The sequence below is a fragment of the Panthera leo genome, chromosome D1 (genome assembly GCF_018350215.1).
Source record: "Panthera leo isolate Ple1 chromosome D1, P.leo_Ple1_pat1.1, whole genome shotgun sequence".
Lineage (NCBI taxonomy): Eukaryota > Metazoa > Chordata > Mammalia > Carnivora > Felidae > Panthera > Panthera leo.
The window spans coordinates 16,530,747-16,558,557 of NC_056688.1; the positions used below are offsets into that span (position 1 = coordinate 16,530,747).

General features: G+C 49.5%; 4 protein-coding genes across 8 annotated transcripts; 2 read left to right on the forward strand and 2 right to left on the reverse strand.

Moving 5' to 3' along the window:
* The first annotated feature begins 4,386 nt into the window (after window positions 1-4,386).
* Window positions 4,387-11,185, forward strand: CENATAC (centrosomal AT-AC splicing factor). 2 transcript variants are annotated; one of them, XR_006193597.1, is made up of 11 exons: window positions 4,387-4,561; window positions 4,690-4,853; window positions 5,262-5,360; window positions 7,759-7,825; window positions 7,901-7,963; window positions 8,295-8,359; window positions 8,509-8,614; window positions 9,512-9,542; window positions 10,587-10,676; window positions 10,729-10,883; window positions 10,970-11,185. XR_006193597.1 is itself a non-coding variant. In XM_042904928.1 (11 exons), the coding sequence occupies exons 1-11, from the start codon at window positions 4,442-4,444 to the stop codon at window positions 11,040-11,042; spliced, it is 1,011 nt and encodes a 336-aa protein (XP_042760862.1). In that variant the 5' UTR covers window positions 4,387-4,441; the 3' UTR covers window positions 11,043-11,185. The 2 variants fall into 2 exon arrangements, 1 of the variants encoding a protein (XP_042760862.1); XM_042904928.1 differs by having other exon boundaries at window positions 10,751-10,883.
* On the reverse strand, window positions 11,140-13,344 carry RPS25 (ribosomal protein S25). Its single transcript, XM_042904930.1, has 5 exons — window positions 13,257-13,344; window positions 12,928-13,023; window positions 12,206-12,389; window positions 11,296-11,394; window positions 11,140-11,201 (listed from the first exon to the last, which is right to left on the reverse strand). Exons 1-4 carry the CDS (start codon window positions 13,257-13,259, stop codon window positions 11,300-11,302), a joined length of 378 nt encoding a protein of 125 aa, XP_042760864.1. The 5' UTR covers window positions 13,260-13,344; the 3' UTR covers window positions 11,140-11,201; window positions 11,296-11,299.
* Window positions 13,345-13,687: 343 nt separating this feature from the next.
* On the forward strand, window positions 13,688-16,731 carry TRAPPC4 (trafficking protein particle complex subunit 4). The gene is made up of 5 exons (XM_042904929.1): window positions 13,688-13,919; window positions 14,083-14,257; window positions 15,262-15,365; window positions 15,981-16,107; window positions 16,387-16,731. Exons 1-5 carry the CDS (start codon window positions 13,745-13,747, stop codon window positions 16,463-16,465), a joined length of 660 nt encoding a protein of 219 aa, XP_042760863.1. The 5' UTR covers window positions 13,688-13,744; the 3' UTR covers window positions 16,466-16,731.
* SLC37A4 (solute carrier family 37 member 4) lies at window positions 15,336-24,111 on the reverse strand. 4 transcript variants are annotated; one of them, XM_042904927.1, is made up of 10 exons: window positions 24,069-24,111; window positions 22,520-22,862; window positions 21,417-21,649; window positions 20,861-21,104; window positions 20,190-20,348; window positions 19,861-19,946; window positions 19,223-19,336; window positions 18,940-19,005; window positions 18,464-18,602; window positions 15,336-15,421 (listed from the first exon to the last, which is right to left on the reverse strand). In XM_042904927.1, exons 2-10 carry the CDS (start codon window positions 22,665-22,667, stop codon window positions 15,336-15,338), a joined length of 1,275 nt encoding a protein of 424 aa, XP_042760861.1. In that variant the 5' UTR covers window positions 22,668-22,862; window positions 24,069-24,111. The 4 variants fall into 4 exon arrangements, with proteins under 4 accessions (XP_042760861.1, XP_042760858.1, XP_042760859.1 ...); XM_042904924.1 differs by lacking the exon at window positions 15,336-15,421 and adding an exon at window positions 17,829-18,341; XM_042904925.1 differs by lacking the exons at window positions 15,336-15,421; window positions 24,069-24,111 and adding exons at window positions 17,829-18,341; window positions 23,447-23,720.
* Between the last annotated feature and the right edge of the window lie 3,700 nt (window positions 24,112-27,811).

Genomic DNA, 27,811 nt, shown 5'->3' on the forward strand with positions numbered 1-27,811 from the left:
ATTTGTGGCACCATTTTAAGATACACTGAACTTTCCGGGAATGCAACTGTTATGTAAAATGAAGGATGATTGTGCTTTTTTTGGTTTGGAAGTTGACCAAGAGTTGTTTGCCATTTCAGAAAATCACTTCACTGACAGCAAAGCTGCTCTGGTATTTAAGTCACCAATACCACATGCCTGTATCAGATTGTGTTTGTGTCTGCTGCACTCACGGGGATTCTGCATGTATAAACAAATCTTTATTACATCCAGGCAGCCGATATAAAGACAAAGTATTGTCAATAGTCGTATGACTGTCAGCTCTTAAATCTGAGCTCTTCACTGTAAGTATGTACAAATTTCCAACTATCTCCTTTTCAAATACAGTTTATCCATTGAAATACAATTTCCCTTTATTTTTCTGTTCTATTGCAGTTAAAGTGTTATATTGATCTTTTCAAAATCGCATGTGTAGGTCAGTTATTAGTAAGATTCATTCCAAGGTGGTAAAGACAGTCTACAAAATGTCTGCTCTGTTCCTCGGGTGTTAAGGCTGATGGGATAGAGAACCACTGAACCAAGCAACATATAAAATAGAGTCCCTGCCCAGAGGTGCTCACCCACAGTGACACTGGTAACCAGTGAGGACAATGGAATAAATCATGTTTATGTCCACCCCCCCAAAGCCTAGCGTGGGGCCTGTTAGGCAGTAAGAATGCGTTATTTGTGAGGTGCCTGGGTGGTTCAGTTGGTTAAGTGGCCAGCTTTGGCTCAGGTCATGACCTCACGGTTCATGAGTTCGAGCCCTGCATCAGGCTCTGTGCTGACAGCTCAGAGCCTGGAGCCTGCTTTGGATTCTGTGTCTCCTTCTTTCTCTGCCCCTCCCCCATTTGCACCCTGTCTGTCTGTCTGTCTGTCTCTCAAAAATAAACATTAAAAAAAATGCATGATTTGCCACTAGTGACTTCTCTAACAGGCAGATTCCATATTCTCTGGAAGCACACCTAACAGCAATGAGCTCTGTCTAGAGCTAGGGAAAAATTCTCACAGGAGGAGTTAGCCCTGGGTCTTTCCCCAGGTCTAGAAAACAATAGCTGGCACTTGTCCAGAAGCACCCAAAGCCAGCCATGCTCTGTGGGTAGCTGCTTCTGCTCCTCTGAGGCAGAGGTGGAGGCTGGGAGGTACAGAGGAGCAGCGATGGGGTGGGAAGGAAAAGTGACCTGTTCCAAGGAAAAGACAGGACAGACACATGCAGGTGCACTGTCCGTGCAGAGCCCGATGGGGTCTTGAACCCATGAACTGTGACATCATGACCTGAGCCAAAATCAAGAGTCTGACGCTTAACTCACTGAGCCACCCAGGTGCCCCTATCCAGAAAGTCATTTTAGAGACTTTCTTAAAACCAGAGTCTAGAGGATAAATGGAGCTGAAATAGACCAGACACTTGGAAACCAGTTAGATTTTGTATGAATCCAAGTAAGAGAGCAAGGGAATTGAAACAAGGTATGCTCTTAGGAGTAAAAAAAAAAAAAAAAAAAAATAGAGAACAGGCTTTAAACATCTCAGAAATCCAGGGGCACCTGGCTGGCTCAGTCAGTTAAGCAACCTGAATCTTGATTTTGGCTCAGGTCATGATCTCACGGTTCATAAGATCGAGCCCAGCATTGGGGCTATTAGCATGGACCCTGCTTGGGATTTATTCTCTCTCTCTCTCTCTCTCTCTCTCTCTCTCTCTCTTTCAAAATAAATAAATACAAGAAATCTCAGAGGGGTGCCTGGGTGGCTCAGGCAGTTAAGCATCCGACCTCGGCTCAGGTCATGATCTCACGGTTTGTGGGTTCAAACCCTGTCTTAGGCTCTGTGCTGACAGCCTGGAGCCTGCTTCAGATTCTGTGTCTCCCTCTTCTACTTCCCCTCCTCCACTCACGCTCTCTCTCTCTCGCTCTCTCTCAAACATTAAAAAAAATAACAAAAAATAAAAAGAAATCTCAGAAACCCAAGAAGACAACTTGGGTGGGGTGGATATGGGGACTGACTAAAAGCAAGTGTCAAGATAACCCTCCCCCAAACTCCAGGCTTTAGCTTGGCTGTATTCAGTGGAAGCATGATAATAGGGGATGTTCTGAAGTGGAAGACGTTGAGTTCCATTTCACACAAGTCAAGTTCGGTGGGCAACTGAATGAACACTCGGTAGTGGAGAACTTTAGGGAGACGGCTTCGAAAGCAAAATTGCAGGGGGCTAAGAAGGTAGAAGTCGAAGCGATGTAGACTAAGTAGCTTTGGAACAAATGAGGAAAACAGATGACTGGGTTGATCTGCACTTGGGGTTTGATGAAATGAAGTTTTGGAAGGTCAAGTGAAGTAACAGGTTGCCATAAAATTATGGTAGAAATAGTCCTGGGATCCGGTGGGTAGAGCAAAGCCAAGGACCGAAGACCTAGACCAGTAATTTTCAAACTTGCTTGATCATCGGGATCACCTGAAGGACTCATTCAACTGAAGCTTTCTGGGCCCCGCTCCAGAGTTTCTGATTCAGTACCTCTGTGATGGGCCCAAGAATTCTCATTTCTAACAAGCTGACAGGCTCTACTGTTGCTGACCCGGAGGCCACACTTTGAAAACCTAGACCAAAGTCGCTGGTAGATACTGAATAGTTTTCTGAGTGAACTGATTAGAGCGCTCATCTTCAAGAATGGAAGATGGTGGTCGGGATATAACTGCAGAATTTGAATTCAGAGAAGGAGCAATTTGGGGCAGACAAGATTCAGGATGGACCCTCCCAGGGAAATGATGGGAGGTCAAGGAATCGAGTGTTGTGGGGGTCTTCAAAATGAGTCACATCTGTCAGAGGCCTGAATCTAAAGGGGAGCTCAAAGAGGAAGTCAAGATCTGAAGGGGAGTCTGGCTACTTTCTGGGCCTGAATTATGCATAGTTAACTGAATATCCACCTACAGACATGGTGGCCCATCCAGGTTAATGCGCCAGTACTGGTAACAAATGTAAGGGAAATTTGGGACTCTGTGCTAGTTTTGTGTGGCACATTCTTTTTCTTATCTTTTTTTAAAGTTTATTTATTTTGAGAGAGAGCAAGTGGGGGAGGGGTACATAAGGAGAGAGAGAGAGGGAGAGAGGGGGGAGAGGGAGAGGGAGAGGGAGAGAGAGAGAGAGAGAGAGAGAGAGAGAGAGAGAGAGAGAGAGAATCTCAAGTAGGCCCCATGCTGCCAGTGCAGAGCCAGACACAGGGCTTGAACTCACAAACTCTGCGATCATGACCTGAGCCAAAATCAAGAGTCAGTCACTTAAATGACTGAGCCACCCAGGTGCCCCTGTCTGGCACATCTAAAATTTTTTTTATTTTAATGTTTATTTTTGAGAGAGAGCACGCATGTGCATGCGTGCAAGCGGGGGAGGGGCAGAGAGCGTGGGGAATGGAGGATCGGAAGCGCGCCTTGTGCTCACAGCAGAGAACCCCACGTGGGGCTCGAACTCACAGCTAAATCATGACCTGAGCTGAAGTTGGACCCTTAACGGACAGAGCCACCCAGGCACATTACACATTATGTAAGTAAGGTCTGCGCTGGGCCTCAGGTTTTTTGGGGGGGATGCTCTAAGGTGGAGATCACAGCCTGGGGATTCCAGCCATGTAAGGGAGCAATTCACCTTAGACCCTCAGGCTCAGGGGAGCAGGACAGACAGGAAGGCTGTTCCTTCTGGGAAAAGCAGCTTGTAAAGAATGAAAATTCCACTAGATGAGCATGTTTACAGAATAAAAATGTCTGTTAACCCTCAGCCATGATTCTGTACCCTTTATAGCTTCCCCTTTACAGGAACAGCTGCTCAGAATACCCCGCAAGGGTACAGCTGTGATTAGGTCTTAAATTAAGGCCACCTCCAGCATGTATTCCTTACTGCCAGCTGGTACTGATGAACACTGAAACCCAAGGTGCTGCCTTTGATGCTTAACACCTGTGCAACCTTCCACAAAGTTCCTTTCTCTCCGTGCCTGTTTTCCCATCTGTAAAATGCCGGTAACGGTAGTGCGTCACATTGTTTGGATCAGGTCAGGCAGGTAATGTAAAGCTCTGGACATTAGTGAGCACCCTAATAATACTAGTTATGATTTGTTGCAGTGTCTGATGCGGGTCCTTGACGATGCCCCGACATGCGTGCGATTTGTGGTCCTGCAGTGTCACCTGTTGCGTGTGTCCTTTCGGTGCATCTGTACAGCGGTGCTGCCACTTTTTCTAGGTAGACGGCATCTGGGGATCTTGAGGACGGCTGGGTCTGCGCGTCTACGGGGAGCCCCGGAGAGGACTCGCGCAGCCGCAGAAGGGCCTGCAGTGGCGCCTGCCGGCCGCTGGGGGCCGCAGGGGCCGCTGGGTTCGCCCCGCCCCGAGGGGGTCAGGGGTCACCGAATGGCCGGAGATCGGCAGGTCGTCGCGGGTACGCGGTCTTGGGCCCATGGCGCCCGCGCAGCGTTGCCCTCTGTGCCGCCAGACCTTCTTCTGTGGTCGCGGACACGTGTATAGTCGCAAGCACCAGCGGCAGCTGAAGGAGGCTTTGGAGCGGCTCCTGCCCCAGGTGCGGGCGGGAGGCGGAAGGGGGCCGCGGCCCGCCTGGGGGCGGGGATGCGGGCATTGCGGTGAGAGCGCGAGGGTGTGGGGTGCGGGGGGACCCCTGGGGTCCTACACGGCCTCTCCCCGCCGCAGGTCGAGGCCGCCCGCAAAGCCATCCGCGCCGCTCAGGTGGAGCGTTACGTGCCGGAGCACGAGCGGTGCTGCTGGTGCCTGTGCTGCGGCCGTGAGGTGCGGAAACACCTGAGCCACGGAAACCTGACCGTGCTGCACGGGGGGCTGCTGGAGCATCTGGCCAGGTGAGAAGCGGCCTGGGAGCCTCATCCAGCCCACTCGCCTGCTTGTGTGGGAGGGAGGGTTTAGGAGTGGGGGAGAGGAAGAACGCTTTGATGGTTTGATGAGGGTGGATTGAGTCACCTTTAGGCATTGCATTCTTTAGGGGTAGAAGGGTTTATGGCTTCCATGGCCCCAGCGGTAGTGGTGGGAAGGCCAGCTGGGTAGCTGGCTCGGGATTACCTCCCATCGTCTATCAGATGCCTCTGTTTTTCTTGGAAGAGGGAGACTGGACATCTGGAAGAGACTGATACAGTATCGTCAGCCTTGCCCAGAGGCAGAAACCCCGATGTCAGTGTGCACTACGTATCTGATGTCTGCATAGCTGAGTAATGTTTTGTAATAGATCATTGAGATGATTCCTTCCTTCTCAGCCCGGAGCACAAGAAAGCAACCAACAGATTCTGGTGGGAGAACAAGGCGGAGTTCCAGATGAAAGAGAAGTTTCTGATCTCCTCCCAAGACTATGCACGGTAAGTCATTGGTAATGAAAGGTGAACTAACAGAACAGGGCTTCTCTGGGTCTGGGTCAGGTTCTAGAGCTTCCTCTACTAATTGGAAAATTCAGTAGGGACTTCATAAGTGTCTATCGTTTTCATAGCACTCATGGTGCTAGGCACTATACTGGACACAAAAGTGTGACAGTCCTTGAAAGGTTTATATCTACTTGGGGGGGGGGAGGTGGGATTTACAATGCCGTTAGCAAATGGAGAATAGTATATAACAAAAATTGACTATAACCAACTATTTAAATGCGTGGTACAGAGAAGATGAAGTCCTTTAGAAATAGAACAGGCTTGTTATAGTGTGCAAGAAACTGGTACTGCCCCAGTGTCAATAGTTTTAGACTCTATTTTAACTGGCCTCTGAAGGACCCTGAGAAACTGGAGTGCAGGAAGCTGGTCAGCACGGAGTGGGGGTGAGTGCTGACTGCTTCAGGAAGAGGACACAGGCAGCCTCACACTATGTTTATTGGGACTATATTGAGATTATGGGGTACGGAGCCCAAGGGGATCCCAGAGCCAAAGTTACAGAAAAACTCATGTCTGTTCTCAGTGTGGAGAATGATGAGGGGATGGTAAGAAATGCCTAAAACTTACTCCCTTGCCTTCAAATCTGTGGTTCATACAGGCAGGAGATGGGAAACTGAGGCCAAAAAGCACTCACTCCTTACATCCTGACCCAGCTCCAGATGGTTTTGGTGGGTGAATAAAGGATAGCTGAGCAGAAAAGGTTATAATTGAGAATTGCGAGGATGGACACTTTGAACTTTTTTTTTTTCTATGTTTATTTATTTTTGGGACGGAGAGAGACAGAGTGCAAGTGGGGGAGGGGCAGAGAGAGAGAGGGAGACACAGAATCAGAAACAGGCTCCAGGCTCTGAGCCGTCAGCACAGAGCCCGATGCGGGGCTCGAACCCACGAACCGTGAGATCGTGACCTGAGCCGAAGTCGGGACGCTTAACTGACCGAGCCACCCAGGCGCCCCTGAACTTTTTATTAGTTTTGACTTCTGAATCTTACAAATTTCAGGGTCACACGCACAAGGCAAAACCAAGCCTAATTTGACCAGTAAAGATACCACGAGCCCTCTTTAGACTGTTCATCACATACGCAGCAAAAAGGATACACCTCAAGTGCCCACTTCCCAGGTCCTGGCCCCACCCTCCAGAAAGAACCACCCTGAAACACAAAGAGCTAGCTAACTGCAGTGTGAGCACGGGGCACCCTGCTGCTGGGGAGCCCAGTCTGGCCTACAGCTTTAATCTGAGTGGGCAGAAAGCAGCATACTGCCATCAGAGCCCGGAGGCGATGACAGACTCTCATGACGGCCCGGGGGTGCTGGGGGAGGTCGGGAGGCGAGTGGCAGATGGCCCCACAGCAGCTTTTCAGCTCTGCCATCCTCTCGTATTCCAGGGGCATCACACAAGCGTCCGGCTAAGACTCTGATGCTACAGTTCTAGGCTTTGCCCGTAGGGATGGGCACAAGGCTGCCAGGGCACCGTGGTAGAGCCATTCCCTCAGCGTTTTACATATTCAGATCAGGCCAGAAAGCAAATCCTAAAATTAACTGCCAACAGTGACAAGTTATCATAACTGTATATAAATTGGTATCACAAAAGAATAAGAATTTAAGTAACTTGAACACAAAATTCGGACCGTATACCCTCAAGAAGGCTCTAAGGACTAAAAAACTGCAAAGAAATTGAGGCTTGCTTAGTAGTTTTTTTGTGATAGTGGGATCAGTAGTATTGGTATTATTCTGATACCTTTACATGTGTATGTAAGATAAAAACAACTGCAAGCATATTGGTGGTGTTCCAAATATGGACCAATTCAAAAGGATAATTGATCAAAAAAGGATAATTGATTTTTTTAAAAAAATGTTTTGAGTACACATGTGCACGTTGGGGGTTGGGGAGAGGGAGAGAATCCCAAGCAGGCTCCATGCTCAGCACAGAGCCCAGTGCAGGGCTCGATCTCAAAACCACGAGATCATGACCTGAGCTGAAATCAAGAGTCGGACCTTTACCTGAGCACCCAGGTGCTCCGATCATTGATTTTCTTACGTATGTAATGGTTTCATGGTATCTTAGGCTCTTCCTGTTCTTAGGTGCATGCTGAAGTTTTCAGTTAAGTCTCATGATGTTCTAAAGCCCATTTTTGATTTGGAAAAAGGAAATGTGTGCATAGAAGAGAAGTGGAGCCAGTATGGCAAAATGTTAACAGTGAATCTGGTTGAAAGGTACATTGGTGTTCTTCGTTCTATTTTGATTTTGAAATTACCAAAACTTAAAGAAAAAGTGATCTGAAGGTCTTTTCATAACTGGCAGGGATTGGAGTTCTTGGCTGACTTGCCCTTTTTCTTTAGATTCAAGAAATCCATGGTGAAAGGTTTGGATTCCTATGAGGAAAAAGAGGATGAAGTAGTCAAAGAGGTGAGTTGAAAGAAAGGCCTCTGGAGGACCCAACCTTACGACCTTGTACCTAGCTAAGCAGCCTCTCTCCCACAGATGGCAGCTCAGATCCGTGAGGTGGAGCACAGCCGGCGGGAGCTGGTTCGGTCCGTCTTAGAGGTTGGTTTCCCTCGGAGGAGCCAGAGCAGTATCCAAATCCATTTGATCCCTGGTTCTCCAGGTCCAGCATTTCACCTACCAGCTCTTCTAAGAGAACTCATGGACTCCATGCTTCATCTGCTCAGCTTGAATTCCCTTAACTGTCTGCCAGGGGGGCAGGCCTTGTCAGTGGCAATGTGGGCAAGGCAGGGAAGGGAGGAGGGAGGGACGGAGGGAAGTTTGCGAGGACAGTACCCTCCATATGCTAGTTTCCTTCTGAAGGGTGGGAGCATGGCCAAGACAGACTGTTAAAGGGTCCTAGACACATTTATTTTTCCTGAATCAAACTCAGCCTCAGGCAGTGCCAGACCCAGAAGAAGGCTCTTCAGCGCTTGGAAGCTGGAAAGGGACCAACAGGTAAACTTGTTAAGGACTCTTGTTGAGGGTCTGACATGTTAGAGCCTTCTGTAACTTTCTGGCTGGGAAATGGGAACAAAGTTCATCTGTGCCATCCTCATGGCTCAAGGACCTCATCTGCCAGCCTGGCTCCTGTCTGTCTTTTTCAGTCAAGTGGCCTCCGCCTCGCAGCAGCCTTCCTACTTGGACCTGCCACCAGCCCCGGAGCTTGACTGGATGGAAACAGGACAACCTTTGACATTCATTGGCCATCAGGTACAATGGATAAGCCAGCCAGGAAGGGCCAATGTCCCCTTAGTTCCCAGGACACCATCTCTCCTGGGTTTCGTACCTATTCTAACCCTTCCTACCTTTCTTTTCTGTGTTGTTCCATAGTATGTTCTCAGACCCATTTCCTCACCCTCCAGTGATCTCATCACACCTTTGCCCCAATGCCTTTGCAGAACCCCCAAGTCCCACTCAATGTAGGATATCTATAAATATCTCATAAGCACTTGAAGCTAACCTCTACCATTCTATTATTCTATTAACTGTGGATGAGTTATTTCCTCTTCCATCACCTGACTAGAAGATGGCCTCCAGATACATACACTTTCCCGCAAGTTTCTATTCCTCCTGCACTCCTGTCCCACAGAAAGTCACTGCTTCACCTATTCTTATGTTGTCTACGCCAGCCGTATTGTGCTTCCTGTCTTTGCACATGTAGTTATCATTGCCTTAAGTAACGTTTACCTTCCTTCAGCCTAGTTCAAATGTCACCTTTTCATGGAATGATTATCTGAACAGGTTGCCTGTTATAAATGTACTTAGTACCATGTAAAAAGCTGCAAATATAATGTGTGATTTATGTTCAATTCTCTTCCCCTATGATACATACGCCCTATGAGTAAAGGGTTTTGCTTACCGGCATCTAGCAGGCATTCTGTTTTTGGACATCTTCATTACGGAGACCCAGAAGTCTCTTGAGGACAAGACTGTTTCTCAGTTATCTGTGCTCTTAGGATTTAACTTCAAACCAGGGCACAGAACTAGCACTTGTAGTGCTTCCACTACCCCTCCCCGCCTCCTGTGGTTTGTCCTTTCTCTAGCTAGGAGTATCCACCCTGTCCTGGCTTCTCATCTGGGATTTTTCCCCTCCATTTCTAACTACAGGACACGCCAGGAATTGGTAACATCCACTCAGGTAAGGCCTAAGGCAGTGTTTCTCAGATGGTAAGAAACAATTATTTTAAAGAGTAAAACTGATTAAGTACTACCGGGGGCCCCTGGGTGGCTCAGTCAGTTAAGCTCAGGTCATGATCTCATTTTGTGAGTTTGAGCCCCATGTTGGGCTGTGCACTGACAGTGCAAAACCTACTTGGGTTTCTTTCTCTCCCCTTCTGCCCTTCCCTTACTCGCATTATCTCAAAATAAATTTAGAAAAAATTTTAAAGTACAGTATGGAGTACTATCTTGTGGGTAACAAGATAGAGTTGTATCTTGAATACATGAAAAACTCAAAACTCAGAAGTCATGTAAAAAGATGCTCATCAGAGTGGCTAAAATTAAAGATGGACTGTGTTAACGCTCATATACTGCTATCAGGAATGTAAAATAGCAGAACCAATTGGAAAATGGCTCAGGAGTTTAAAAAGTTAAACACATACCCACTGTTATAGGATACAGACGTTACAAGATAAAAGAAAGCTTACCTGCGCACAGGCTTACAACACACATGGTCACAGCTTTATCTGTAGTACCTCTAAGCTGAAAACGACCCATATGCCCCTCAACAAAGCAACGACAGAGTAGTGCCCAACAAGGAAGGAACTGTTGTTAAGCACAGCATAGATAAATCTCAAAACTGTTAGAAGCCAGACCAAAACCAGGTACGTCCTAGAAAATGCAAACTAGAGTAACAGAAGCAAACCCATGGTTCCCTGGGGCTGTGAACAGGGATATGGGGAGGTACAGGAAATATTTCTAAGGGTTTTTCTTTTCAGATCGTACACTTTCAATGTGTGCAGCTGTATGTCAGTTATGCCTCAACAAAGGTATTAAATATCAGCACATCATGTCACATGTAAGGTGTGTTTCTTTAAATTAGTCCAGGGCCCTCAACTTCCCAAGGTCCTGGGTTTTGTTTTTGAACATTTCTAGTTATCAATCAGTTAAGAGCTTTTACCTTGGGCAGTTTCACAGTAGCCTAAAACTTTGCCTTAATTTCTGCTGAATGGGTCTTTTCCAGGAGCTACACCTCCCTGGATGGTCCAAGATGAGGAATACAGCTCTGGAAACCAACAAATAGGGCCCTCCTATGAAGAATTTCTTAAAGAAAGTAAGTAAAAAAAATTCCAGAGTGGGAATGGGTTAAGTTTTCCTACTCAAAGAAAACTGTTTACTTCTTTGTAGAAGAAAAACAGAAATTGAAGAAACTCCCCCCAGACAGAGTTGGGGCCAACTTTGATCACAACACCAGCACCAGTGTAGGCTGGCTGCCCTCTTTCGGCCGCGTCTGGAATAATGGACGCCGCTGGCAATCTAGGTATGGGCCCAGTGCCAGGACCCCAACCCACTACCCCTTTGGAGAGATCTCAGCCTTCATCCTGTTAACCCTTCACTTTCTTTCAGACATCAATTTAAAACGGAAGCTGCAGCAAGGAGCAAACAGTCACATAAAGAAAAAAAGCCAAATGTTTCCTGATACTTTTCCAACCACCATGAGGCACAAAGCCAAGCCAACAAACCCATACCTGCTCTTCTCTCTTATCCTTTGTAACTGCTTTTCTTAGGAAAAGACACATACCCACTTATTTGATTTAATAAAGTTTTATTTTCCAAAATGTACAGTTGGTGGTGGAATCTGCAAAAGAAAAAGAAAAATCACAATCATAAAGCCTTTATGCAGCAGGGGGATGTATACTTTCTACACGATGAGCCCGTAGGTTCTTGCCTACCTGTTCATGCATCTTCACCAGCAGCTGGGGCATCTCCACCCTTGGTGTTTCTGGTGTAAATTACTTGAGCTCTGTGCTTTGAGACGAGTTTAATAAGTCCTGGGGAGAAAATAAGGATAAGGTTTTCACACAATCCTATGAAATAAATACTTCACAGACGTGAGAAATACTGAATTTGAGCATGAGAGTTTAATAACAAAGGCAAGCATGCCTATGTTTCTTGGTGATCATCTAATTTGATTTATCCTTTCTAAACGAGGGACCCACTATCTGCTCTTGGGATGGTTACCCTTATTGTACTTTAATAAAACTTAAAAGTCACTATATTTCCATACTAGACACTCCAGGGGCTTAAAATATATATATTCCTATTAAAGTGAGATTATGAGTAGACCCACCACTCGATTTTTAAAACCCAGAAATAAAAAATGATTTACTATCAAAGCTTTTAATATTTTAGTAACTGTATTTCAGTACATTTGGGTTACTTCTGTAACTGTATTTTGAGAGAGACCAAGAGAGTGTGAACAGAGAAAGGAGAGGGAGAGAATCTCGAGCAGGCTCTGCACTGTTAGCATAAGCCCAAAGCCTCCCATGAACTAGGAGATCACAACCTGACCCGAAATTAAGAGTTGGATGCTTAACCAACTGATGTCCCTATTCTGTGACTCTTAAAGTGGATTTATTCACTTGAGACCACAAGAAATCCCTGTGCTTCACCACATGACACAACACTGGCCAAGAACCCCGCTTTGAGGTCTACCCTAGAGATAGCATGTTAGAATATTACAATCACTGGTTAGCCTGCGCCCATTTTAATAAATTCCAGTAAAAAACACATTTAAGGTGGCTAACATGGTCAGGCCAGTTTTACATGCAAAAGCACACCGGTAGGATTTACCCCTCTCACCTTTACTAAGGAGCTCCTGAAGAGCTGCCCTGGCCAGGGAACCTCGAATCTTCAGTCTCTCAGAAACGACAGCTGGAGTTATAAGCTTATAATTGGGAACTTCCTTACAGAGTTTGTCGTACGTTGCTTTATCAAACAAGACCAGGTTATTGAGCTTGTCCCGAACTTTGCCTTTGGACCACTTCTACTCCCAAAAGAAAAAGGACAGTCAGCATTCCCTGGAAGAAATTACTCTTTCCCTCACCAAACCATCTGTGTCACCGGAACTTTTCTTCCATAGCCATAGGAATATACTGCAAAGTTGTCTGTTCTTGCCCTGCAGAAATCTACAAAATTTAGAATTTACAGCAACTCTGCAAACTAAGATTCAAGTAATCTGAAACCAACATACAAAAAAAAAGACCCCGTTGCCATTTACGTTATCCAAGATAAGTTAGATTAAAAAGAAAAAAAACAACCACCCCCGAACACATCTGCAAGAGTTTCGGGTGTAGGCTAAGCCCCACTAAACCAATTAGAACACCACGTGACCATCAGACTACATTCACACTGTGTACCACCCCATTCTTCCAAACACAAAACGGTTTGAGAGCACAATTCTAGTCCTCGGACTCTAGACGCCACAACCTTAAAAGCCATTTACTACACACGTCATTTATTACTACAGCTACACGGGCCCGGCGTCCCCAGTGTCTCCCACTCTTGGAGGACTCCACGCCTACCTTCTTTTTGGCCTTGCCCCCAGATTTGTTCACTGGGTCTTTGTCTTTTTTGGCCGATTTCCCGGCATCTTTCTTCTTCTTGTCGTCCTTGGGCGGCTGTGCGGAAAAGGGAGAACGCAGCCAGATCACACGGCAGCCCCACGCTCCGTCTCCAACGGCGCCCCCACCCCGCCCGAACCCCACTACCTGAGCACATGGGTGGAGCAATCCCCCCGCCCGCCCGAAGCAGCCCGGCAAATCTGGGGCCCTGCGTCTGGTGCCGCCTCCACCCCGTCCCAGCGCTTCCCGGCTCTCACAGCCGCACCAGTTTCCCACTCGGAAGAGCTCACCATAACGAAGCTCAGAGAGCAACAGCCAACACCGCAGCCTCGCTAAGATGTCGGACAAAAAAGGAAGCGGCGCTCACGCACGGGCCCAGAAACCCTCAGCAAGCGTTTCCGGGGCAAGGGGCGGAGCCAGCGGCGGAAGGTCGTAGGTCCAGCCCCCTCGTCCAGCGGGCGGCAGGGAGGGTGGTTGTCGTTCCCCAGCCGCGCACCCCGAACACTGTCCGCGGCCTTTTGGACTTTGCCGCTAGTTGTGAGGTAGTCACACGTCGCTATCCCCTGGTCCTGGAAACTAATAAAGAGAGAAAACAATCTGCCGGCCTCCGTAACTACCCCCACGATCCCGCTAAGCGTGGTGCTACAAGTGCGCAGGCGCCGGCTTTGCGAGGCTGGGAGGAGGGGGCGGGGGCGAGGGGCGGGTCCCGCGACTGCGGTTCCGGGGCGGGGCCGTCTGGAAGAAGCCGAATCCCCGCCTCTGAGGGGCAGCGGCCGCAATGGCGATTTTTAGCGTGTACGTGGTGAACAAAGCTGGCGGCCTCATCTACCAGTTGGACAGCTACGCGCCACGGGCCGAGGCTGAGAAAACTTTCAGTTACCCTCTCGATCTGCTGCTCAAGCTGCACGACGAGCGTGTGCTGGTTGCCTTCGGCCAGCGCGACGGCATCCGGGGTGGGCTAGGATTGCGTCCGATGGGCGGGCCCGGTGCTGCGGAGTGGGCTGGTGTCTCTGCTGGGCAGTAGGGTGGGGGGAGAGGGGGTGAGGCCGGGTCGCTGGTCCCATCAGCGGAGTCCCCACGCTGGGGCTTCGTTGACCCTTAGCTTCACCTCTACAGTGGGCCACGCAGTGCTGGCCATCAATGGCGTGGACGTGAACGGCAAGTACACGGCCGATGGGAAAGAGGTGCTGGAGTACCTGGGCAACCCTGCTAATTACCCGGTGTCCATTCGGTTCGGCCGACCCCGCCTCACCTCCAATGAGAAGCTCATGCTGGCCTCCATGTTTCACTCGTAAGTCCCCCAACCCTGGCTAGTGCCTTTTGGCCTTCACTTGGCCCTTAGGCTAGCTGGATTAGTGTGGTTCTGCGGGAAGTCTCCTGAGCAGCAGTGCTTACCTTTCTTTGCCTTTTCTCTTTTTTAAGCTTATTTATTTTGAGAGAGCACGCGCAAGCAAGGGAGGGGCAGAAAGAGAGGGAAAGGGTGATTTCCAAGCAGGCTCTGCAGTGTCAGCAGGGAGCCGATGCAGAGCTCGAACCCAGGAGCCAGGAAATTGTGACCCGAGCGGAAACCAAGAGCCGGACGCTCAACCAGCCGAGCCACCCAGGCGCCCCTCTTTGCCTCCTTTTAGGTCATCAGTTCTTGTGTTATGAAAAGAAAAAGAACGAGTCCAGTATAACTAGGCTTTAGATAATACTGGCAATGGTGTGATCTTGTGTAAGTCAACTTCCCTCAGCTTTAGTTTCTAAGTCTTTAAGGTAACTGAACTAAATGATCTTTAAGACCTTTTCCTGCTCTCAACTATAGTATGACTTATGCTGGATAATTATAGTCATGGGGTAAGTAACCCTGGCGCATAGTCCCAGTGTTAATTTCACCCAAAGCTTTCAAGGTAAAATGCTTTACAGCAGAGTAGGAGTGTAAACTACATGCAAAGTTCAAATGAATTTTAAAGAAATTTTGGTGCTTCTGCTAGGCAATTGAGGAAGCTGCCTCTTCCTTTTTTTTTTTTTTTTAATGTTTGTTTATTTTTGAGAGAGAGAGAGAGAGAGCTCCCAAGCAAGAGAGGGAGGGCAGAGAGAGGGGAGACACAATCTGAAGCAGGCTCCAGGCTGAGCTGTCAGCACAGAACCTGACGCGGGGCTCAAACTCACAAACCATCACACTGCCTCTTCTGACCTCTCAGAGTGTAATGTAAACTCCTCAGCAGCTAGGGTTACTTCAGTGGAAAAGTTTGAGCAGCACCCCTCCCTTAAAACAGTGGGGTGCATTCCCAACCTTACCTCCTTTGCAAATAGGCTGTTCGCAATCGGTTCCCAGCTGTCTCCAGAACAGGGCAGCTCAGGCATTGAGATGCTGGAGACCGACACGTTCAAACTGCACTGTTTCCAGACACTGACAGGTATGCGTCTTCAGATAGGCCAAAGGGATGCACTGGGGGCTGGTTGGGGGAAGGGACTGACCAGAGACAACTTTGGTAAGCAAGGGGGTGGTGGTTAGCTTTTCCTGGGACAATTGCACAGACACATCTGTTTTGCAACTCTAAAACCAATATTTAATCTGATGCCAGTTTTGCCCACACCACCCAGCACGCTCAGCCATGGTTATCTTGTGTGCAGATAAAACCTTAATGTTGCACATGTTTTGGTAAGTGTTTCCAAATGAAACTTGAATGCCAAATGGAAATGACCTTTGGATCATGTCATTGCCTCACTCCCTTAATGGGGATAATTGAAAACTTCCTGAATTTGTTTCCTGCCTGGCACTTGCTGCCGAGGGACCACAAGACTAGGAATTAAGTGACAGAGCTAGAAATCAAAGCTTGGTCTCAATCAGTTGGGTGATGTGATAAAGTCATGTTACTGCTCTGGTCTTACAGATGCACAGTCTTGGTTTTCCTGCTTTACGGAGCAATAGGATAAAAGTAAAAATGGGCTTATGAAAATGCTACACACACACAGGATGATGTTATTTGCTTTTCTCCACTCTTTGGTAACCATTCCTGGCCCTTCTCCAGGGATCAAGTTTGTGGTACTGGCAGATCCCAGGCAAGCTGGAATAGATTCTCTTCTCCGAAAGATTTATGAGATTTACTCAGACTTTGCCCTCAAGAATCCATTCTACTCCCTGGAAATGCCTATCAGGTAGGTAGTCGCCCTCCCCAGATATTGGTCAAAGCGTCCTCGCCCTTCTCTTTGTGCTCTTCCCCAAGGATATTTTTCAAAAGTGTAAGAAGAGTTATTTTTCAAATAAAACAAAAGTGACGCCTTTTCTTGCTATTTTGAAAGACTAAAGACTTTCCTATGGGGTTCATATCCTTCTTCACGGAAGAGTTTCCACTGGCTCTACCTCGGCACCCAAAGTGGGGAAGAGTCTGAGACTTTACACTTTGTCCTCATCTGTGCCACTTGGGTCTGGCCTAGGTGTGAGCTGTTTGACCAGAACCTGAAGTTAGCCCTGGAGGTGGCAGAGAAGGCTGGAACTTTTGGACCTGGGTCATAGGCTGAGCCTGCAATGGATCTCCCAAATTTTGAGAGATCCTGCAGCAGGAAGTCTGCTGTATCCACTCCGATGGAGATCCTCACAGCTTCCTTAGTGCACTTGACAATGGGAGGGTGCAGAGCCTGATGACACATACTGATCCCTGAGCCTTAATACTGCTCTCTGCCCTCCCGTGTCTATCGTGGGCCTATTTCCCAACTCTGTACAGACTTATTTATGGAGGGAGTAGGTCCATAAATGCTAAATAAACATTCCTTTGATCTGTGTTTGCTATCCTAATTGATGGTTTGGGGGGAAAGGATCTGGTGGGTAGACAGGAATGAGAAGAGAATTCTGAGATGAGATATGTTCCAATAGAAAAAAATAAGTGTTCATTAAATGAATGAACTTGGGGCTTTAAGTCAGGACCTTGGTCTAGTTCCAGAATTGCTGATTTCTAGGGTGATGGTGGAATATTTATCAAATGTTTATAGCCAGCCTTTACTGCTTTATCAAACTTAAACCTCACCCTAATCTCAGGGGGTACATTCTACTATGGACAAGAGATTTAGCAAGGTACAGACACTCTATGCCTCAGAGTCTCAAAGCTAGTTACTAACTGCGTGAGTTTGAACCCAGGCTTTCTGACTATGCTATCATAAGCCACTGTTCGGAGCGCCTCGGTGGCTCAGTCAGTTGAGTGGCCGACTTCAATTCAGGTCATGATCTCACAGTTTGTGAGTTCGAGCCCCGTGTCGGGCTCTGTGCTGACAGCCTGGAGCCTGCTTCCGATTCTTGTTTCCCCCTCTTTCTGGCCCTCTCCTGCTCACCCTCTATCTCCTTCTCTCAAAAATAAATAAACATTAAAAAAAAAATTATAAGCCACTGTTTACTGATTCCCTCCATCAAAGTATTTAATTTGTCTGAAACCCAGTAGCTTCATCTCTAAAATGATCATTGAATTATACAGTGTAAAGTTGAAGGCAAAGGAGACATAAGCTAAAAGGAGTATATGTCAGATCTCCCATTCCAAGGAAATGAAGTCTGTCCTTTTTGGGGTGGAAAGAGCAGGTAGCAAGAGAATATTTTCCAAGGAAAACTGTCTCTGGTCTGTAATACCCCTTTTGAAAGAATGGCTCACTGTGTTTAGTATCAAATCTAGTTTTAATCTCTTTATCAAGTCTTCCTCCCTCCCACCCAGGCCCCGGTGTTCCCGGGGTATTGGTGAGAGTGATGGCCTCCTCTCTGCCTGGAATCTTGAGGTATTGGCAAGAACAGTCACCGTGTGCTAAGAGGCCTTAGGGCAGAAATCATGGCCCATTGGTGCCCTGCAGCTACAGGAGGAGCCTCACCTCTTGTGGGGATGGGATGGGGTGGGGTGGGGTGGGGTGGGGTGGGGTGGGGTGGGGCGGGGTCCAGGAGAGGAAGAGGGTATTGGAGACTCCCTCACTGTAGGGGTTTCCTGTTTGAAGGCAGGAAATTGGAGCTAATGAAGTCCAAGAACAAAAGTTGTCTTTTAAATAGAGCACAGGATGGGGAGCTGGGACCTCATTAGCCACTGATAACTTCCAGCGCCACCTGGGCGAAGGAAAAGGAGCAAAAAAGGCGATCCAAGGTTCATCGGTAGCCAGAGCAGCCCCACTTTCTTTCTCCCCGCCCCCGTACCTCCCCAGCCCTGTGCAGGGGAAGGTCCACAGGTGGGAGAGGATGCACAGGTGCCTGTACTGTCTTCACTCAGCCTTCTTGGGCACTCGGCCCATCTTGGTGCGGATGTTTCGTAGCAGAAAGAAGGCGACTGTGCTGACTGCACAGATCACTTCGGCCACCCAGAAGGCTGTGCTCCAGCTATAGTGCTTGGCAATGGTGCTGAAGGGCAGCCCAGCCAGAAAGCCGCCCACTGCCAAGGAGGAGGGGAAGAGTCTGGGTCATTTGTGAGGCTAGGGCCGGCGGGGCCTGCCCCAGCCTATAGCTGGCTTAAGTGCGAGGCACAAGTAGGGGTGAGATGGAGACTCCGCTTACCGTTGGCCATGAGTCCCACAATGGCATGGGAGGTGCCGCACAAGTTGGGAGGAGCACTCTCATTGGCTATAACTCCGAACAAGGCAATGGGACCATAGGAGGAGAAACCGAACAGAGCTCCCAACACCAGGATCCAGAGCTGCAAGGGCAGCACAGAGTGGCATTCAGAGTTTGAGAGAGCCTACCTACCTATCTACCTCTGCCAGAGGACAGAACAAATAACTGTAGTAAGGACACAGGAAATGACCTCCCTCACCCCACTTTCTGATATAATGGACAGGGCAGAGCTAGAGGAGTGAGTGCCACACCGAGCCAACCCGAGGGCCTGTGTGGGTAGGTGAAGGAGGTACAGAAGCCATCCCTCCCAGTTAGATGCTATCTCTTCTCAGAACTCATGCTAGCTGGATTGGCTAGGGGCAAGGAAGACAGTAGGACAAGGGTAAGACAAACCAGGAAGAAAACCAGAGATAAGGCACCTCGTGCTCCGTAAAGCCTGTGAGCTCAGCGAGAGGGTGAAGAGCTGGAGTCCAGAAAGCAACATCCTAGAGGAGCACAGGAAAGAAAAGGAAACCAAGTCCCGAGTCCAGGAGGGGCACCAAAGTACAAAGAGGACACGAGGTAAGACAGACCTGGAAAGGGAGATCTGAGAGGCAAAGAAAGGCCTGGGCCAGGGTGGAGCCAGGGAGAGGAAGCCTGAGAGTCGGCGGCCCTCGCTTTCTCATCCTTGTGCCTGTTGTGGGCCAGGCCCTCCTTATTTACCTTGGAGGAGTTACTGGTCACAGTGACCCGGAAGAGGTACATGGACACGGTCATGCCAGCCATCATGAGCAGCAACAGGCCATGGCGAGGGTTCCCGTAGATGGATAGGCCTGCCTGTGGATACAGTCCCAGCAATGTCAGGGCCTAAAAGCAGCAGAGAACCTCCACCCCTGGACTCTGATACAGCAGGGCCTCTGCTGACAGGTCTTTGGCAATCCCACCACAGCTCTTGGCCCCGGGCAGCTCTGGGAGGCCCCGGGACCTGCTCGTTGTGTTCAGAGGCCAAACTCCACAACATCCCTTCCTCCACCACGGGGCAGGGTCAGGACATGTGCTGGCAAGCTGCACCTGCTTCCTCCTCAACCCCAGTTTTCCTGGGGCTGTGGAGAAGCCCACTGCCAGGCTGAGAGACATTCCAGCTCTCCTTGACATCATTTGAAGCCTTTTCCCCAAGAGTCTTAACCTTCACACCCCCAGCAAATAACAGCAGCCTGGAATCATTCCAACCTCCCCCAACCTAAACTGGCTTATGCCAGCCTGCCCGTGCCCCAGGGCTCCCGCCTCTCTGGTGCCTGTCCCAGTCACGCTGGGAAGATTTAAAGGGACCCTCCTCCTTCCTGTCCCGTCTGCCCACTCACCTTTGCCATGGCCCGGTCTGACAGGTAGCCAGCTGCGATGCTGCCTACAAGGCCCCCAACCTCCAGGGCACTCATGTAGGAGCTACCTGGAGTAGGGAGTTGTGGTGGGAAGAGGGAAAGGAAGGGTGGGTGTTACACACTGGGGTTGTCCCAGACTGGCTTAAACCCAGAGAGGTACAGGGTCCCCAAGGGTGACCGACCACAGCTGTCTGAGTAGTGCCTGGCCTCAGGGAAAGAAGGAAGGGATAAAGAGAAGCTGGGCCTAAACTTCCCATCCCCTTCATTGACTCCTGCTCCCTAGGCCCACCCCCGTTCCAAACTCATCTTACCCACGAGGACGGATTGTCCTTTCTCCTGGATGAGGAAGAACTGGCCCCAGTCAGTACAGCAGGTCTTTACTCCAAATACCACGAGGTAGCCCGTGGAGAGTACCCACAGGTAGGGGGACAGCAGCAGCTCCTGTAAAGTACTCTCCTCCTTCGAGGAGCCTGGGGGCAGGAGAAGCCAGGCCTGAGGCTCCACTCTTGCTGCTCTGCCCCGACTGAGCCCCCACCACTCATTAGCCAGCCACAGGGCCAGAGTCCATCCACACAGCCAGGGACCAGCAGGAAGGCACCCCTTCACCCACTGTTCTACCCTGTCGCCTCCACTACAGGCCTCAGCAAATGAAACAGGGACCAGGGCACATGGAGGAAGGCACCCAAGCCACTTAAGCTTAGGATGCTGTCCAGGACAGGACAGGGAAGCCTGGCTCTGCTGTGAGGAAGGACCGGGATATAACATGAGTCACACAGCATTTGTTGGCTCTGCCGCTTGTCTGGTACTTAAGTGTCTCTTGGAACAGAGTTTTATTTACTCCCCACCAACTTGCCACCACCATCCCTCCCCCTGCCTCCATCGGCTAGCACAGGGCCAGGCATACAGCCAGACCTCAGTGAAAGTCTGCCAAATGAATGGTGGATGAAGGTGCCCCAGGGATTCGGCTTGGGTGCGTGCTCACCCTTCTTGTCCTTGGAGGGGGTGGGGTCCAGGTTCCGGAGCCCAACATCAGCAGGTTCATTGTGGATGAGCAGGAGACAGAGGAAGGAGACAACTACACAGAGCGCCCCAGACAGGGCCAGCGTGCTGCGCCAGCTATAGCTCTGGGCGAGGATGGTTGCCAGGATAGGGCCCAGCCCTCCAGCCAGGTTCATGCTGGTTGACAGAATGGCCCACCAGGTGCCAAACTGAGATGGCTCAAACCACTGTGGGGCAGAGGGTTCAGAGTAGGTGCCCACGTTAAACACGTTGAAGGTGAGGGTCAGGTGGGGCAGGGGCGGACCTAGAAGCTCACATTACAGGGACGAGGAAGAGGGCATCTCTACTTGGCAGGGCCAATTCCCTCATCTGCCACCTGATCCCACCATGTTTAGCTCCTAAAATATCTCGACGAGCAACAGGAGTTGGACTGGAACTCCCGAGGAACCCGCTCTGGGATGGGGGTGCTGGTACTCCCACATGCCCTGTAGGTATCCCCTCGGCCAGTCTCAACTGGCTTCTTGGGAGCAGACACTCACCTTCCGCAGGATCTTCCCACAGGGGGGCCAGCCCAGCCCCTGTGCCAGGCCATTGAGGAACCAGAGAGCAGCAAAGACAGGTACCATGGAGCTCCAGGAAAAGACTACGTTGACCAGGCCGACCAGAAGCAGCCCGGAAGAGAAGAGCCAGCGGGCACTCATCTGGTCAGACAGCACCCCGCTCACAAACTTGCTGATGGCGTAGGCTGCCGACTGGCTGCTGGTGATGAGCCCTGCAGGGGAGGGGAGCAGGAAGCAGCACACCTAGGGGGTCAGGGGCCAGGGCAAGGGCACAGGAGGGACGGAGGAAGGCATGGGGTCACGGGTGTAGAGGTGCCTGGCAGGGTGAGATAGGTTCCTTCCAAGGGGACCAGAAGCAGCCTGTGTTGGAATCCCAGCACCCATTCAGGGGGCGCCGCTACCCCTCCTCACCGCCGGCGCTAGCCCCAGGCTGACCCTTGACTTTTCAACCTGGAGAGTTCCCGCTGCAGCTGTCAGGGGGCAAGAAGGGGAGAACAGGGCAGCCCCACCCTGGGATTTACCCATGCCTGATTACATTTCCTCCTCACCCTGGATGCCGACCCAGGGCTTCTAGCAATTCTGTCACCCCCACCTCTGGGCATGGGGCAAAGAGCTTAGAATTGGAATCGAGGACGTTATTCCCCCTGAAATGTAGCGTGCGGGGCCACGTGAAGTTCCTGTGCCAGGTCTCCAGTTCCCATTGCTTACGACGTCAGTGGCCAGCGTGCACCCTGTGGTCTCAGCACGCACCCACGAGGTGTGGAAACCATGCCCAGAAGCCCCCTAAACGTACTCGGAATAAGCCAGACCTCTGGGGGCGCATGTGGGTCACAGGCACACGAAGACACATCACACAGGCAGCCCTCCTCAGACGCGTATCGACTACACACTCCTGGTGCTTAGCCCACAGCCAGGCGTATGGTTTTCAGAGTCCGGTCGGCGTGTGCCGACTCTCCCTACCCTCCACTGTGCAGACGCTCCACACACGCTACGTGCCTTTATGCACGACACTGCCACCAACACCAACTTGTCCTACGGGTCCTGGGTCCCAGGGCCCACCACCCTGCCCTTCCGTGGCTCACCCAAGTCGTCCTTGTCCAGAGGGATCTCCTCCACCAACGACGGCATGACAAAGGAGAAGGTCTTGCGGTTGAAGTAGTACAGGCTGTAGCCTCCAAACATGGCTGAGAAGATCACAGCGCGGTAATAGCCGTAGCCTTGGGCGGCCATGGTGGAAGGGAGCAGACCCCAGTGGCCAAGACGCGAAGCCTCGGACCACAGCTCCTGCCTGTGGCTCTCTCAGTGACCAGATCTGCTGAGTTAGGCTTTCTCTGTTCCCTCCTCCACCCAGCCTCCCAGGCTCCCTTTATAGCCACCTTCTGGACAATCATTAAGCCTGGGGCAGCTCGTAGGGAACCCAGTGTCCTGAGGGAGACAAGAAAACAGGAGATTACTGTCGGAGAATCTGTGGGGGCTGGAGGGGGTCCCAGAGGGAGGCACTGCCCATAAGCCAGCACGCTGTGTCCCTAGAATTTCTGCCTTTCTCCGCTCTTCCTTGTCCGCCTGCCTGTGAAACCAGCTGTGATTAAAGGCTCAACCTAATTACTTTTGTCTGCCTGAGCCCAGGGGAGGCAGGGGTGGGATAAAACAGAGCTGCCCTCTCTAGCCCTGCTCCCTCAGCCACCTACCTTCTCATTCATTCAGCCAAAGTTTACTGGTTGCCAGACACTGCACTAGGTGCTCGGTTAGTTTCTACACGCGCACACACACACACACACACACACACACACACACACACACTCAGACACATACCCCCACTTCCAAGCCTTCTTAGGGCTGCTGACTCAAGCCCTGTAACTCCCAATGCCTAGCACACATCGGGATGTAGCTGTTTATGGATAGTTGCAGAATTGTAAGCGAGGGGAACTTCCCAGCGCAAGCCCCTGTTGCACTGAAAGCCCCTGTAAAGCCTGCGGTCATGGTCACTCAGCTGCCTCGGGTCCCTTTACCCTATGACGCCAGTGTGGGGTGCCCTCTGGCTGGCTGGGGGCTGCAGGGCGAGTGACAGCACGACCCGTGGGCGGGAAGGTCCACCCGCGGACTTCAGGCTGCACTGCCGAGCCCGCTAGCGTTCTGGGGCCCCGGCAACACGCCCCCGGCTTTTCCGCTCGATTAGGAAAGCAATTGGAGCAGAAGGCGTAGGCGAGAGCCGAGCAGGCGACCGCTCATAGTCTCCCGGAGGCTCCTCGCTCCAGGCGCCTAGTGGCTCAGCCCAGCAGGACGGGGCCAGGCGCAGGCTCTCGGCACCTGCCCAGCCCCGTGTCCTCAAGCTACCCAGGACACCTGACTCGGGCTGCGAGGCCACAGACCCGGCAGCCGGAGAGGTACGGAGACACCGACTGGTGCGACAAAAAAAAGCAGGTGCATGCTGGTGCGGAGCAGCGCCTCAGAGGCCCCCAGACCCAGGAACTGCCCCTCATCCCAGAAGGGGCAGCTGCAGGAACACCTCCGCTTTGGATAGGAAGTTACGGCAACCTTTACTGGGGCTCTAACAAAGGAGCCCCAAGACCCGAGACTCCCCCTCCAGCCCCGCCTTCAGGCGGCACCCCTCCCCAGCATTTGTCCCGCTACCTGCACTCAGGCGGGAGCCGGAATAGGACAGAGCCCGGAGGCGGGACCGCATGCGCATGCGCCTGCGCTCGCTAGGGGGCGGGGCCTCCGCCTGCGCCTAGCTGGCTGAGAGCCAAGTCCACCTCCAAGGGTGTAGTCCAAAGCTGCCCGTAGTACTGGTCCTTGGGTGAGAACAGCGCCCCTTAGGGGCTGGACTCGTAGGTCCCTTCTTTAACCGATGGCATTCAACATACCAGTTTTTAGTGAGCGCCTCCCGCTACCAATCACTGTTCCGCGTTAACAGTCTGGAAAAAGCCTTGTAGAGAGCACAGTCTTTTCTGTAAGAAATTAAAGCAGTCTTCAATAAATACAGTATGAACATGTGATTTGTAATCAGACTGTTGGGGACAAAGTTAAGACAAAATACACGGGGTGTTTAAAGTGCCTGGCCAGGAATAAACCTTAAATTCTAATCCTGGACCCACTACATTTTAACAATGTGGCCTCGGGTAATAATTTCTATGAACCCCAGTTTCTTACCAACCTCATAGGTTCATGTGAGGACTCAATAGAAGATTTATTATTATTTTTTAAAGATTTTATTTTTCTAAATATTCTCTAAGTGGGGCCCGAACTCACAACTCCAAGATCAAGAGTCACATACTCCACCAGCTGAGCCAGCCAGGAGCCCCTCAACAGAAGATTTAGATAAGAATTTAGAAAATTTAGGTAATCGCTTTCACAGACTACTGGAGAATTGCTGAAAGAATTCTAAGTGTTCCAAAGTTGACAGCAAAGATCTTTTAGATTAGGAAGGTGATCAGGGAAGGGAGGAGAAGCCTGCAATCAGCCACCACCAGTGCCACTCCAGAATGCCTCATGAAAGCTCTTATTTTATTTTTATTTTGTTAACGTGTATTCATTTTTTGAGAGACAGAGAGAGCACAAGTGAGGGAGGGGCAGAGATAGAGGGAGACACAGAATCTGAAGCAGGCTCCAGGCTCCGAGCTGTCAGCACAGAGCCCAACACAGGGCTCAAACTCACAAACTGAGATCATGACCTGAGCCAAAGTCAGATGCGCAACCGACTGAGCCGCCCAGGTGCCCCTTGATTGGATTCTGATGAGAATCATGGGTGGGTTCGGTATTTCCCCTCATTTCCCGTCTGGGTACCCAGAACAATGAATGCAGCCAGGGATTCCCATGAGCAGAAAGATGAAGCATTCAGCCTCCCAGATGACAATCTTGGATCTAGCAATTGGGAGGCAGCCGATTTAGGAGAAGATAAAAGTAATGAAGAACTGGGAGTCTTAATATCAGCAAAGTACGGATAGTAAACTATCAGAAAGATATTGAGGACATTGTAGACTTGGCTTCAGTGAGGTAGGAGGATCATGGCGCAGAAGGTAATATGGCTGGAGATGATGATGATGATGATGATGATAATGATTCACCTGATTCTGAAAGTCCAAATGACTCTGAAAGTGGTTCACAGAGAAAGAAGAATCTGCTGAAGAACTTCAAGCTAACTGAGCACCCGGATGAAGTGAAGGATCCCCAACAAAACTAAAAGATAACCTACTCAATGGGAGAAGATATTTGCAAATGACATATCCAATAAAGTGTTAGTATCCAAAATATATAAAGATACTTTATATAAACTCAACACCACAAAGCAAATAATCCAATTAAAAATGGGTGGAAGAGGGATGCCTGGCTGGCTCAGTCAGTAGAGCATGCAACTCTTGATCTCAAGGTTGTGAGTTCAAGCCCCACATTGGGTACAGAGATTACTCAAAAATAATTAATTTGTAAAATAGGCAGAAGACATGAATAGACATTTCTCCAAAGACATACAGATGGCCCACAGACACATGAAAAGATGCTCAACATCACTCATTATCAGGGAAATGCAAATCAAAACCACAATGAGATGGGCTGCCTGGGTGGCTCAGTCGGTTAAGCATCTGACTCTAGGTCTCGGCTCAGGTCATGACCTCACAGTTCATGAGTTCCAGCCCCGTGTCGGGCTCTGCTCTGACAGTGTAGAGATTGTCCCTTCTTGGGATTCTCTCTCTCTCACTCTGCCCCTCCCCCACGTCCACTCTCTCTCTCTCTCTCTCTAAATAAATAAATAAACTTAAAAAAAATGAGATATCACATCACACCTGCAGAATGGCTAAAATCAAAAGGACAAGAAACAAGTGTTGGAGAGGATGTCGAGAAAAAGAAACACTTATGCACTGTTGGTGGGAGTGCAGACTGGTACAGCCACTGTGGAAAACAGTATGGAGGTTCTTCAAAAAATTAAAAATGGAATTACCATATGATCTAGTAATTACACTACTGGATATTTACCCAAAGAACATGAAAACACTAATTCAAAAAGATATATGTACCTCTATGTGTATTGCAGCATTATTCACAACAGTCAAATCATGGAAATAGCCCGATTGTCCATCAATACGTGAATGGATAAAGAAGATGTGATAGAGTCACCTAGGTGGCTCAGTTGGTTGAGCGTCTGGCTCTTGATCTCTGTTCAGGTCATGGTCTCATGGTCACGGGATCAAGCCCTGTGTCGGGCTCCACGCTGATGGCTGGAGCTGCTTGGGATTCTCTTTGTCTCTGTCTCTCTCAAAATAAATAATAAACATTAAAAAAAAAGAGAGAGATGTGGTGTGTGTGTGTGTGTGTGTGTGTGTGTGTAACTCAGCCATAAAAAAGAGTAAAGTCTTGCCATTTGCAACACCATGGATGGATCTAGAGAGCATAATGCTACGTGATATAAATCAGAGAAAGACAAATATCACACGATTTCATTCATATGTGGAACTTAAGAAACAAAACAAAGGAACAAAGAAAAAGGAGACAAACCAAAAAAATAGGCTGTTAACCATAGAGAACAAATTGGCGGCTGCCAGAGGGGAGGTGGGTGAAGGATGAGTAAAATAAATGAAAGGGATTAAGAAGGTTCTTATGATGGGGTGCCTGGGTGGCTCAGTGGGTTAAGTGTCCAGCTTTTGATTTTGGCTCAGGTCATGATCTCATGGTTCGAGGGATCAAGCCCTGTGTTGGGCTCTGTGCTGGCAGGGAAGAGCCTGCTTGGGATTCTCTCTCTCTCACTCTCTCTCTCTGCCCCTCCCCCGTGCATGTGCGCTCTCTCTCTCTCTCTCTCTCTCTCTCTCAAATAAACTTACAAAAAAAAGTATACCTATCGTTATGAGCACTGAATAATGTATAGATATAGAATGGTTGAATCACTCTATTGTACACCTGAAACTAATGTAACGCTGTATGTTAACTATACTGGAATCAAAATGAATACAAATAAAAGCCTTATTATAATGGACAGTGGGGGACTATACAGCACAGACTTTTACATTATAATTATTTAAAAGAGTGCCTGCAGATACTATGGGTTACACTTGTATGGGTATGACTATAACCATTTTGACAGAGTAAGGGTTGTAGAAGATAATAAATACAATACTCAATTTTCTTTCTTTTTTTTTAATTTTTTTATGTTTATTTATTTCTGAGACAGAGAGAGACAGAGCATGAACAGGGGAGGGGCAGAGAGAGAGGGAGACACAGAATCAGAAGCAGGCTCCAGGCTCTGAGCTGTCAGCACAGAGCCTGACGCGGGGCTCGAACTCACAAACCATGAGATCATGACCTGAGCTGAAGTCGGTCGCTCAACCGACTGAGCCACCCAGGCGCCCCTCAATTTTCTTTCTTATTGGCACCATCAAACTTCTTTG